At 38.9% G+C, this 12,381-nt stretch overlaps 1 protein-coding gene across 5 annotated transcripts in view; it reads right to left on the bottom strand.

The window, feature by feature from the left end:
• Nucleotides 1-398: 398 nt before the first annotated feature.
• The window catches only part of AKAP10 (A-kinase anchoring protein 10), a 52,466-nt gene continuing 40,483 nt past the window's right edge, over nt 399-12,381 (bottom strand). For 3 of the 5 annotated variants that reach the window (XM_074189235.1, XM_074189236.1, XM_074189234.1), the window contains 3 exons: nt 10,701-10,753; nt 9,817-9,912; nt 400-6,189 (listed from right to left, as the gene is read on the bottom strand). In XM_074189235.1, coding sequence (XP_074045336.1) covers nt 6,184-6,189; nt 9,817-9,912; nt 10,701-10,753 — 155 coding nt within the window. In that variant the 3' untranslated portion in view covers nt 400-6,183. Of the gene's footprint in view, nt 6,190-9,816; nt 9,913-10,700; nt 10,754-12,381 lie in introns of all 5 variants that reach the window. The other 2 variants (XM_074189232.1, XM_074189233.1) reach the window with 1 other exon arrangement.

Here is a 12,381-nt window from a genome sequence, read left to right as displayed (position 1 = left end):
ATCATTTATATGTAAGTATAACCATATATAAATGTTTGATATATATATTTAGGTTTTTGTAAGGCAAATGGGGTTAAGTGGCTTGCCCAAGGCCACACAGCTAGGTAATTATTAAATGTTTGAGACTGGATTTGAACCCAGGTACTCCTGACTCCAGGGCCAGTGCTTTATCCACTACACCACCTAGCCGCCCTAATGTTATCTATATTTGACAAATATACATATCTATTTGAAATTTGAGATTATATAAAAAGCTACATAATTATGCTTGTGCACATGCACAAATGGTAGTTTTTTTTAGATTTTGAGTTTTGCAATTTTCCCCCCATTCTTGCTTCCCTCCCCCCACCCCCCACAGAAGGCATTCTGTCAGTCTTTACATTGTTTCCATGGTATACATTGATTTCAGTTGAATGTGATGACAGAGAAATCATATGCTTGAAGAAGAAAAATAAAGTATGAGATACCAAAATTACACAATAGGATGGTTTTTTTCCCCCCCTAATTTGAAGGTAGTAGTCTGGTCTTTGTTCAAACTCCACAATTCTCTGCATACAGATGGTATTCTCCATTGCAGATAGCCCAGAATTGAAGGACATATTTTCCAGGATAAATCTGTGTCAGAAATGCTGACATTCCTTGTTCTTTCCATCTACCCAAACCCTTCTCTTACCCTCCCCATCAAGATCACAGTCTTCCTTGACACCATAACCCTTCTGTTTCTCATCCTTCTAAGACTTCATGATAACAATGATGAGATTTTGGTACAAAATATATACAACTTTTCTTTAGTATTTATTAGTCACAAAGTTCACTGAGGTGGGGACCATGGCAAAGCTTTTATGTAGCCCCAATATTTCTCACTGTGCTGTGAACACATAAATGTTGAGTTCTAGTTTGACTTAATTCAACAAACATTTATTTCAGACAATGGGAGTAGATAGAAAGGAGAAAATGAGAACTGCTTCTCCCCCAAGCCACTTACATTCTTTACATTAGAACCTCATAGGAAACCCTTTGGTTGAATTGAGGTAGGATTAAGGGGCAGCTAGGTGGCTCAGTGGATAAAGCACCGGCCCTGGCATCAGGAGTACCTGGGTTCATAGGATTTACGTGGGATAAATTGACCACAAACTTTTAGCTGAGATGAATACTTGTTACACCATCTCCTTGGAGTGGGGGTGGTAGAGAGGTCATGCAGGTTTATCATTTGAAATTCTGATGAGGGACACATCTAGAGGATGCCCAAAAGCTGGCACCCACATGTTCAGGAGGTGCTTCCAGATAACTTGGTGCATTTGTCCCAGAATTTAAGTGATTTGAACAAAGGGACATGAGAGATTTTGTCCCTTTCATGTCTGAACCAGAAGCTCTTCTATAATACAGACTTCTGACTAAAGCCCACTCGTAGTTCTTATTAATCATTAAAGCCTGTTCTGATGGCTCACCAATGCTCCTTGTTTTGGATCTTCTGCCTGCATTCTCTATCTCCATTTATGTTGTTTTTCCTAATAGAATGTGAGCTGCTTGGGGGCAGGGCTATTTTTGCCTTTCTTTGTAGAAAGCTACAATACTCAGCACAGTGACTGAGCAGAACAATGCTGACTCTTCTCTTGTGCCCCCACCTCTGCCTCTGGTCCATGATCTTCCTGAATGAACATGTCCTATACAGTCCCTCTGAAACACGATTCACTCACCATGGGATGGGGCTGCTCCTCCTGGGAAGGAGGCCGTGGCACAAGGAAGCCAGATTCCTCTCTGGTTTACAACTGTGGGATTCTTCGGGTGGCACAACCAGCTGAGGTCAGCCTTGGCTGAAACATTTGACAAGAGCATCAGATGCTCAATTCCAGATGACAAGAATGGAAGGCTCCCCACAGACCAGGGGGGGCGGAGCCTGGGGAAGCCCCAGTGGGCCTGAGGTCCCAAAGCCCTGTGAAATGAAGACATCTTCTACATGCCTCTAAGCACTGGGTCATACCACGTGTCGTATGCTTAGGATGAGGCAGGCAATCCATCTCTGTCTCTGCAAGGTGTAAGCTCTGCAGGACAGGGACCCTGTCCAAACTTCATGGTAGGCCCCGAGGCAATGGCCAATGATCTAGGCACATGAAAGGTTCCAAGAATGTAGGCTTGATCCGAAGGGGACATCATCTTTTATCAGCAGATAGAGATCAGAATAGTCTCTATTTTTGAAGAACTAATTTTTCCAAAGATAGGAAAGTAACTAATTACATAAATGCCTAGCCAGATGCAGAATATTTTCCAGTTGAACATTGGGTGGATTCAGTTCTAAGGACCAATTCTGCTACTTTTTGCATACCCTAAAGTCAAACATCATACACACAGGCATGCGGGTGTCTTGCTTAATGTGAAAGTTGAGTTCTTGAAAACTTGAGTCTACCTTAGATTGAATATATTATATTGCTAAAAGAGCTGGACTTAATGATACTCTGGGAATTTTTTTCTAATACAAGAATTGATGCTGAGTGAAGGGAGTACAACCAAGAGCACACCGTACATATTAACAACATTGTGAGGGGGTGGCTAGGTGGCACAGTGGATAGAGCACCGGCCCTGGAGTCAGGAGTACCTGAGTTCAAATCTGGCCTCAGAGGCTTAGGGCAAGCCACTTAACCCCATTTGTCTTGCAAAAACCTTTAAAAAAAAAAAAGGAAGAAAAAGAAAAAAAAACAAAAATGACATTGTGAAGCCCATCAACTTTGATGGCTGCAGCTCCTCTCAAAAGTTCAGAGATCAAGGACAACCCTGGGAGACCTGTTAAGGGCAACACCATCCACATCCAGAGGAAAAAAAAACAAAAACACAGAATCTGAATATGTACTGTGAAATTATTTTTTAAAAATTTCTCTTCCGTTTTTCCTTCTATGTCATGGTTTTCTGTTTTTTCCCTTAGTCCTAACTTCTTTTGTACAAAATGACTAATATGTAAATATGTTATACAGAAATATACATGTACAACTTTTATCAGACTGCCACCAAGGGGAGGGAGGGTGAGTGGTAGAAAAATGTGTAAATGCACAAATGGATAAATGTCAAAAAACTACCAAACTACCAAAACTCTTTTACCCCAAGGTGGTCACATAGCTTCTTGAAAACAAGAAAGCTTCTATAAAGCTCCCACTTTATTTGGAAAACTAGGTGATTAAAAATAAAGTGGGTATATGAGTACATAAGTACTTTTAGTTGATTCAATTTCTTTTACAATTCTAAATTTTCACAATATCTCCAGGAATAATTATTTAAGCCATAGACCCTTCACCCTGGGGATTATTCTGTTACTTCACCAGTATTTCTACATTGATCAGTAGTTACTTATGTTTTGGACATGAGACACATAGTTGGGCAAAAAAATCCTTTTACTCTACAGGAAAATAGGAGGGAAAAGGAAGGGGGAAGGAGAATTAAATGGAAGGAAAATTAAGAGAACTATTAGGATCTACAAAAATATTTATAGTTCTTTTTGAGGTGGTAAAGGACGAGAATCTGAGAGAATACACACAGACTAGGGAAATAGAAGAATAAGTGATAGTATAGAAATGTGATGGAATACCATTGTGGTAAACCCATATGAGAAAAACGGTCAACCAAGCTTCCAGACAACTAATGATGCAACATACTACTGCCTCCTGACAGAGAGATGAAGGACCCAGAATGCAGAATGAGACAAATATTTTTTAGGACATGGTCAATATAGAAAACTGCTTTGACTCTGTATATGTTTTGCAATGGGGATTCTGCACCCCCCCTATGTTCTTAATTGGGAGGGAGAGGATGAAAAGACTCTTGCCTGATTACAACAAAACAAATAAAATATAAGATAAAGTATTTCTTTAAAATGGCCTATTCAGCTTTCCCATTGGTAAACAGGATTTTTTCAGTAGTTAATTCAAATGAGTATAAAAGCATTTAGAGCATTTAGTATGAAAGTTACAAAGGCTCCTTCCACAAATTATCAACAATAAATGTTCTTCAATAACCTGATCTTTATTCACTAGATTTGAATTCCACGGCATTTCAAGAACTGCTCATTTTGCAGATAGATGGGCTGGCAGAGACTACAGTGAAGGGGTTTGTTCAGGGTCCTGCAGCCACCTGAAGGCAGAGTCAGGATCCTTATCATGACTTCCAAACTCCCATTCTAGTGCTCTTCCAAATAACTAAACCAGAGTAGACATGGCGGCCCTCTGTTGAATGGACATTTCCTGATAAACGTGAAAAAAAAATGGACTCAACTTTTAAAAAGTTGATATAACCAGAATCTTCTCATGTGATTATATTACAAAATATGCAAGGGACGAGAGACAGCCCAAATGACATATGAATCTATCTTTTTAGATAGTTTTTCTATGAAGACTAAAGAAATCTCAAATAGTTAAAAAAGCCAATGTCTGCCAGTCAAACGAACTTAAGACATTTCACTTGCATTCCTAATTGCACCCTCAGCCTTGTTAGCAACAGTTACACCAGTGCAACACTGGTTTTTAAATATTTTGCATCAGCGTGGCCTAGAATTCACACAAAGGTCATGGTCAATTATGACTTATATTCATATTCATATATACATCCTACTTCTATGGTCTGATTTTTTAAAACAAGGCAAATAAAAACATTCAGAAGGTTGAACAATACAATAAAAGTCCTCCAAGCAGAAAATGGACACATCTTTTAATAGATTTTTATAGATATTTATATATATATTTTAAATCAAACACAATTAAATAGAATATGGTTTAGGTACATGAATACTTGGGTGTCCGAGGAGTAAGAGAGGTGGTACATAGTACCAAAAACCTATACACAGCCTTTCTGTTTCTTCTTGACAATACTCAGTGTGCCTCTATACAATCAAATATTGCAATGGACTAACATTCTGCATTCATTCAAAGACTCTCAAGAACGGAGATGATTGATAATCTTTATAAAGTGATTTTTTTCCAAGTCCTTTGACAAAAAGCAGTAACAGGAAAAAAATAAAAACCTTCCCCACCCCATCAAAACAGAAACATCTCACAAGGAATTATGGACAAAAACATAATGGAGTGCTACCCAAATGCCGTGCTGCCCTGCTGAATTGCTTCATGGTTCTGAATAGGAACACGGCAGAGTCAGCTTATTGTCTTAACGACAGTGAAAGGAACAAAGGTCACAAGTGGCAAAATTGGGGGGGGGGGGAAGAAACCACCAAATAGATTGGATTGATTTAAAAAAATTTTTCTTCTTTAAAAAAAAAAATCCTATTCGGGAACAGTCATTCTAATTTGAAGACAGCACAAGATGAAAAATTGGAGCGAATCATTATGCTATAATCAATAAACCAATTGCTATTTTTTAAATACGCTTCTTCTCCTACATGTATTTTTGGACAAGGAGTAGTAACTGGAGAGCAGGGACACTTGGATGCTCACACATGGCATTCTTAATTGCACCTTCGGCCTTGTGTTAGCAACAGTTACACCAGTGCAACACTGGTTTTTAAATATTTTGCATCTCAAGAAGCTAGTAAAAATGCAAAAATTATATACCTCTACCAAGGCAAGGAGAGTGTAGTCATTTCACTCATGACTTGTTACTTTTCCTTCAAAACTAATGCAAAGGAAGGAAATATATTTAATTTGTAATTAATACTCACCTAGTTTTGGTAAGGAAAGCAAACCGACAGAGCTCTGAGCCCGCATGCCTTCCCCAGGAACATTTTAAGGATAGGGCAGAATCTTTTTTAGACCCTTGCTCTGTAGTCTTCAGAATGTGTGATTACATTAGCAATAGAACTAGTGCTAAGCTTCTTCCCACAACTCCTAGCGTGAGTGGCCCAAGACTATTCTTGAGAGTTTAACAACCTCTCAAAATTGGCTTCTCACTGTTGTGAAGTCCATCCATCACATTCTTCTGGCAACGACACTCAGACCACCCTCTGTCTCTTTAAAAATCTTCCTCAGGTATACCATGCGTACGGTGAGAAGCAGATTTCTGGAGGTGACTCTCTTCTTTGTGTGGGAGGCCTTGCATGACTCCCCATTCTTCCTTAGGGTATGATGGTGATATCAGTGTTTTACAAAAGTACAGTGCTTGTTTTCATTGGCTGTGTTAAAGAAGGATCCAACCAAAGGAAAAAAGTTCACTTATCTTCAAAAGCAGATTTCCTTGATCTCATGTCTAAAATCATAGCTGGGAAAAAACCAGAAAGATGGAGTCAAATTTAAACTGGATGATGTTCATTCATCAAGTATTCACTGATTGTGTGGCTAAATGCTAAGGGAAATATTAAAGTATGGTGGCCCCTGTTGTCTATGAGATAAAGCTCTGCCTGGAAGAAAGAAAAAGGAGAATGAAAGAAGAACCAGCACTGTTTTGCAATGACTTGCCAAGGTTTCATTAAAAGAAACTAGACCATTCAGACTGTTTGTCCGTAGAAGAATTCATCCAAGGTACCAGAACCAGAAGCAGCAAGGTTTCCTGGCCCTCTGTCTGGGCCTCTTTCCACTGCACAGTGCTGGGCTTCAAAAGATAACTAGAACGAGCAAACTAAACATAAGGTTGGACTCTGAAGAGAGGGATACAAGGGGACAAGATATAAAATAGACTATTTTGGACATACTGCTTGTAAATCTGTTAAAAAAGCATGACTGCCAAATCTATCTTTTCTGTTGTGGTCTTTACATTTCTCATAATGAAATACATTATTGTTAGTGTAATATAAAAAGTAGGCCTCTATTTTTATCTTTTGATTCTATTTATCTTATACTTTCACACTGTGGTATGAAGAGCTACAGCAGGGAGATCAAAACCAACTCAACAAAGTTTGCCCTCCCCATAGAGAAACGCATTCTGCACATGGAGCAAGGATGTAATACATCCCCATTGTCATTTAAAGATGCTCACAAATAGCCATAACTGAAGGCTCAATACAGAAAAGCCCACACCCAAACAGGTGTTACCCCAAAACGTAAAGTGACGAAGGAAGTTAGGGTCGAAGCCAAATCTGGATCCCAAATCCTTTCTCTCTGTGTTTCTAGTTACTGCTTCTGTGAATCTCCCAGAGAACCCACTCATGTCCTTTCAAGGCATCTATGCAGACTATCTTCTCATAGCTAATTCCCAACTCTGATTTTTTACCTCCTTTAGGGGATCCGATACATTCACCACTTTGGCCAGAACAATGCTCCTGATTCTTGGGAGGCCTGATATCAGGGTTGGCATATTCTCCTTTCAGAGAGTCCTACTTATACTCTTTGCTAAGGTGAAAACCTTTTATCCAAATATTCTCAGAGCATTTTATTTAGAAATAAGAGTTCAACAGAAAACATGTTCCATTCAGCTACATGAAGTGACTAAGGAACAATGAAAGAGCACCATGTGGTCACTGTTACAGTGGTCGTGATGTTCATTGTCACCTATACCACTTTAGCTAAATTTCCTTAGATGGATCTGTGAATTCACTCTGCTCCTTTTCTAGCTCTTTCATGCCTTCTGGTCCTGGTATTTTTGCCCTTGTCTTTCAATATATGTTCAACAAAGAGCCCACCAGGTTGGCAGCCTCCTCTCTTCTTTTAATATCTCAGGCAGGGAGAAGCTAGGGGTGGGGAGCTAATGGAGGGTACCAGTTGCCCACCTGTTACCATCATTCTCATCATACAACTGGTTCACCTCATTCTGCAGTCATAGATATCTTTGGTATTTTTGATGCCATTTCTGCCCTACAACGTGTTGCTGAGAATAGACTGTGGCAGCTGATGCCCATGAGGCATTTTTTCATTTGGGTTACTTATGATTTTGGTTCTTCTGATGGCATACAGTTTCTTGATTTGTAGCCACATTTTAAAAAAAATCAATAAGCCAACTGACATTTTTAACACTATTATAATCTATAAGCACTGAGAATCACAAAGACAAAAATGAAATAGTACTAAAGCAACTCTCTGGAGTGTGTGTGTGTCTGTGTGTGTGTGCACGTACAGGTGAATGTCTCTCAATGGACTAACCTGATAGACTATCCATCAAGATCTAGTCTTAGCCTGGGCTAGATGTACTTTTCATGAACTTAATTTTTGTAGTGCAGCCAGTCAATCCAACCTTCATTTTATTACTATGAATTTTCACTGAAGCTCTGGAATGCTTTGGAATATGGTGCAATTTAAATTATCATGACCTAAATATTATCTATAAAGATTGAAAGAATATCATCATCAATAATTATTTTATTTATATTCTTTTGGTAGATCCCAAAGCAATACTTTTGGTCATCTCAATTACTAGCATCTCCTTCCTCCCCAACCCCACTGCTTTACTTATTCATTTATTTATTTTTTGGTTTTGGTTTTTGCAAGGCAATGGAGTTACGTGACTTGTCCAAGGTCACACAGCTAGGTAATTATTAAGTAATGAGGTCAAATTTGTACCCAGGTCCTCATGACTCCAGGGCTGCATCACCTAGCTGCTCTGCTTTATTTATTTTGCACATAACTCATAAATACTTCTATGGTGCCTCCCCCTACACTCCCTGAGGGCAAGGACTAAGTTGCATCACAGTTTAAAAATAAGTAAGTGAAAACCAACATATATTCCTATTCTCTACAGATCTCCTATAGTTATATAAAGATCTGTCAAACTAGAATGCCTATCTTGTATGTTTGCTTTGTTATATGCACCTACACTTATAAAGGTTTTACAGGCATAACAAAACAGGCCTCATCTTTTCGGAGGGGCAGAAGGAACAGCTGTGCTCTTTTTCCATCCTCTGTACAAGTACGACTTGCTAAACATAGTGTCAGAGGCACTGATGTGACAGAGGCACTGATGTGACAGACTACAAATGTGTCTACCCCACTAGCATCACTAAAGAGATCAGGTCACTGAGAATTAACTGCAGCTGTTTCAATTCATAACTATTTGTCTCTCAACTAGTTTTCATCTACAAATTTTCTTGGGATGGTCTGGCTGAGGTTGATTCCAGATGTTGTCCCCTGCTACTTTGTGAGACAACAGAATTCACAACTTCCATCCTCTTCCTCTGTCATGTTTTACAAATCAACTTGTCTTCTAAACTAGCGGAGCCTTGGCTGCTAAAGAATGCCTCCCTGGCAAAAAGAATCCAAATTTTTTGGCTTAGAGTGGTTTCTATGACTGATCAATATTTTAAAATTTTTATCTTTTAATTTTTTCTTATTTTGGGGATATTTAATGGAATTCATTATCTTTCGATTCAAACTCGTTCTAAATACCCTATTTTTGATTATGGCACCATCTTTACCTTCATCCTTTTATAACCTCAGAATCGTCCTTAATTCTTAGCTCTCTTTTATCACCACCAATCCCTCACATCCAATCAGGTGCTAAGTCCTACAGATTCTACCTCCACCTCTCCTCTCTCCCCTCCATTCCTTTTCTGCCACTCACTCACTCACCCATATTACCACTACCCTTGTCTATTATAATCCAATATCATTAAAAAAAATTATTAAGCAGCTCTAATACAGCTTTAGCAGGGACTTTGAGAGGCAGAAGTGGGAAGGGAGCAAGGAGAACTTCGATCAAAGGCCTGAATCAGAATGTAAAAAGAGATGCATGGAAAGGTGTGATTGATAACAAAACATAGCCACTCATAGGAGGGGGTGGGATGAAGAGAGATGACCTCTATCACTTTAACCAAATAGACACCACCTAAGGAGAGAGACGGTATCATTCTTGATATTAATATTCACAGAGCCTAGCAGGAACTTCAAAAATTCTGGTTGATTAATGACTGATAGGTTTTGTTGTGGTCAGTTTGAGTCTAATGAGAAGGTGAATCCTTACCTTGGTCGACTTCTCCAAGGGGGAGTCATACTGTGCCTGCTGCATCACATCATTGACGATCATTTTGGCTATCTTCCAAGCCATTTCTTCTTGGGCCTAAATAAAAAGCATTCAGCAGCTGGTTCAGTTCTGGTTCTCTACCATCACCATCCCACTTTGTGTCTGGGTCCTCCACTGCCATGCAATCTGTGGTCTTAGAGCACTTATGTTTTAGTTAATGGGATTCAGGCTTCTAGCTCTCAGGTTACACAAGGAACTCAAATTCCAGAAGTTCAGTGACTGGTCAAGAGCCCAAGTCCTATGGCACCTTAGTCAGTATGCTTTCCATCAATCAGTTACTAGAGAAGTTAGGTTGCTACTCTGACCCTGGCTGGTTAAAATGCTGCTGCCTTCTTCTAAGAAATAACTAAATCAGTCCCGAACATTAGAAACAATTTTGTGTGCTTGGCCAAGACAAAAAAAAAAGTTCCTTTGAGTCCCTATTCTCTAGAATCTGCTTAGAGGACTAAAAGCAAATTTTGAGTTACCCCCAAAGAGACTGGCCCTAGGGAGCCAAGGAAAGCATTTCCCCCAAGGCAATGAGCTCAGTTTTAATGCTTTTAGTCACCAGAAAGGCAAGATTTTTTTCTTACACTTATAGAACAAGATATATAGTATGTGACAAAGTATACCCACCTTTGGGTCACTAAATTATCTTCAGCTAGATTGAATAGGGGACCACAAAAGTACTACTCTTGGGCAAGGGGAGTTCCTTGATTTCACAAAATTGCTGAAATCCTGGCAGTTTCATTTAAAGGGAGCTAAAGTAAAAGGGGAATGGCACCCTACTCAGATAGAATCATATTTATAACCAGGTATTTATTCCTTCTTGGAAAAAAAATTACCTCATCAGTATTTCCCTGCACCCATTTCTTCATGGCTTGTGAGAACATGGATCCTATTAATAACAAACAAACAAAAAAAACCCCAAAACTGATTATAGCTTTCCAGGTTATATTTCACATATTCATGCTTCACATATTCATGAAGTTTCTGAACCTCTCTTTAAACAAACCCCACATCCAGTGTTAGACATAACATGATGGTTTTATTTTTGAATTTCTTCCTAAGACTAAAGAATCAATATACATCCACTGATAAGTAATTCTGCTTCTGGAAAATCAACATTTACTTTGCAGAGAAAGAAGACAGAACATGCTGCCCTAATTCCCTTAGTTCACTTAAGCAACAGCTGCTTAACTGATCTCTCTGGCACAAGTCTCTCAACACTAGTCTATCCTACAAACTGCTGCCAAAGGAATTTCCCTTCTGTGCAGATCTAACCATTTGACTCTCCTATACCTCACAAAATCCTTCTTTTCCTTCTACAAGAACTTTCCTAATCCTCCTTACTACTAGTGCTTTCCTTTTTTTTTTTTTTTAGGTCTTTGCGAGGCAAACGGGGTTAAGTGGCTTGCCCAAGGACACACAGCTAGGTCATTATTAAGTGTCTGAGGCCGGATTTGAACCCAAATACTCCTGACTCCAGGGCCGGTGCTTTATCCACTACGCCACCTAGTCACCCCCTACTAGTGCTTTCCTTCCCAAACAATGCTGGAGTTAAGAATTTTACACATGTTCTGCCTACACCCAACAGATTGTCATCTTGGGAACATTCTTTGCCTTTACACTTCAAGAACTAGTGTTCTTCCCTTTAAACTACCTTGTGTGACCTTTTATACACCCACATTTATGTATGTGTATTTATATTCATGTTCTTAATACTGTTCAATATACCTGCTGTTTCCATCAGAAAGAATTCCCTCTAAAGAGGCATTATGTCATGCTGTTTATGTGAAACCCCAATAGCTAGTAAATTATTGGGTAAATGGCAAGGGCTTCATAAATGCTTTGTCGAATGATTATTCCTTTTTTATTTTAATTTTTTGGGGTGAGACAATAGGGGTTAAGTGACTAGCCCAGGGTCACACAGCTACTAAGTGTCAAGTGTCTGGGGCTGAATTTGAACTCAGGTCCTTCTGACTCCAGGGCTGGTGCTCTATCCATTGTGCCACCTAGCTGCCCCTTGCTGAATTATTAATGTAAACAGGTTAACTGCCTTTGTAAAAATGAACCTACTTTCCTCTATTTTTTGAATCCACATAAATTAATTTCTTTATCTAAAGCAATTCAGTCAATCAAGTTACAACTCAGAGTTTCTAATTATCCTCTTAATGGCTGAACATTGGCTTCTGCAATCTTCATTTATCAGGTAGAAACCAAATCCTGTCAATTTCTAAGATGTGTAGGAAGCAAAAAGTACTCTGCATTTAATTCTTGAATAAAATTCTAGTGATATTTATACAACCTAGCTTTTATTGAATGAACAAAGGGAAGTCTGTTTCAACTTAATTGTCAAGTTCCCATTTGTTCATTGATCTCTGAACTTTTTTGTGATTTTGGTACACTACAGCATCAAAATACCTCTTACATCCAACTTTTGGTTTAGGGTGCCATCCTGAAACAAACTGGTAGCTGAATAAAGTTCCCACATTACTGTATCTCAAATTTTAAAAAATTTTTTAG

Source organism: Macrotis lagotis, chromosome 5 (assembly GCF_037893015.1).
Source record: "Macrotis lagotis isolate mMagLag1 chromosome 5, bilby.v1.9.chrom.fasta, whole genome shotgun sequence".
NCBI lineage: Eukaryota > Metazoa > Chordata > Mammalia > Peramelemorphia > Peramelidae > Macrotis > Macrotis lagotis.
This window is presented reverse-complemented; position numbering and strand designations above follow the sequence as displayed.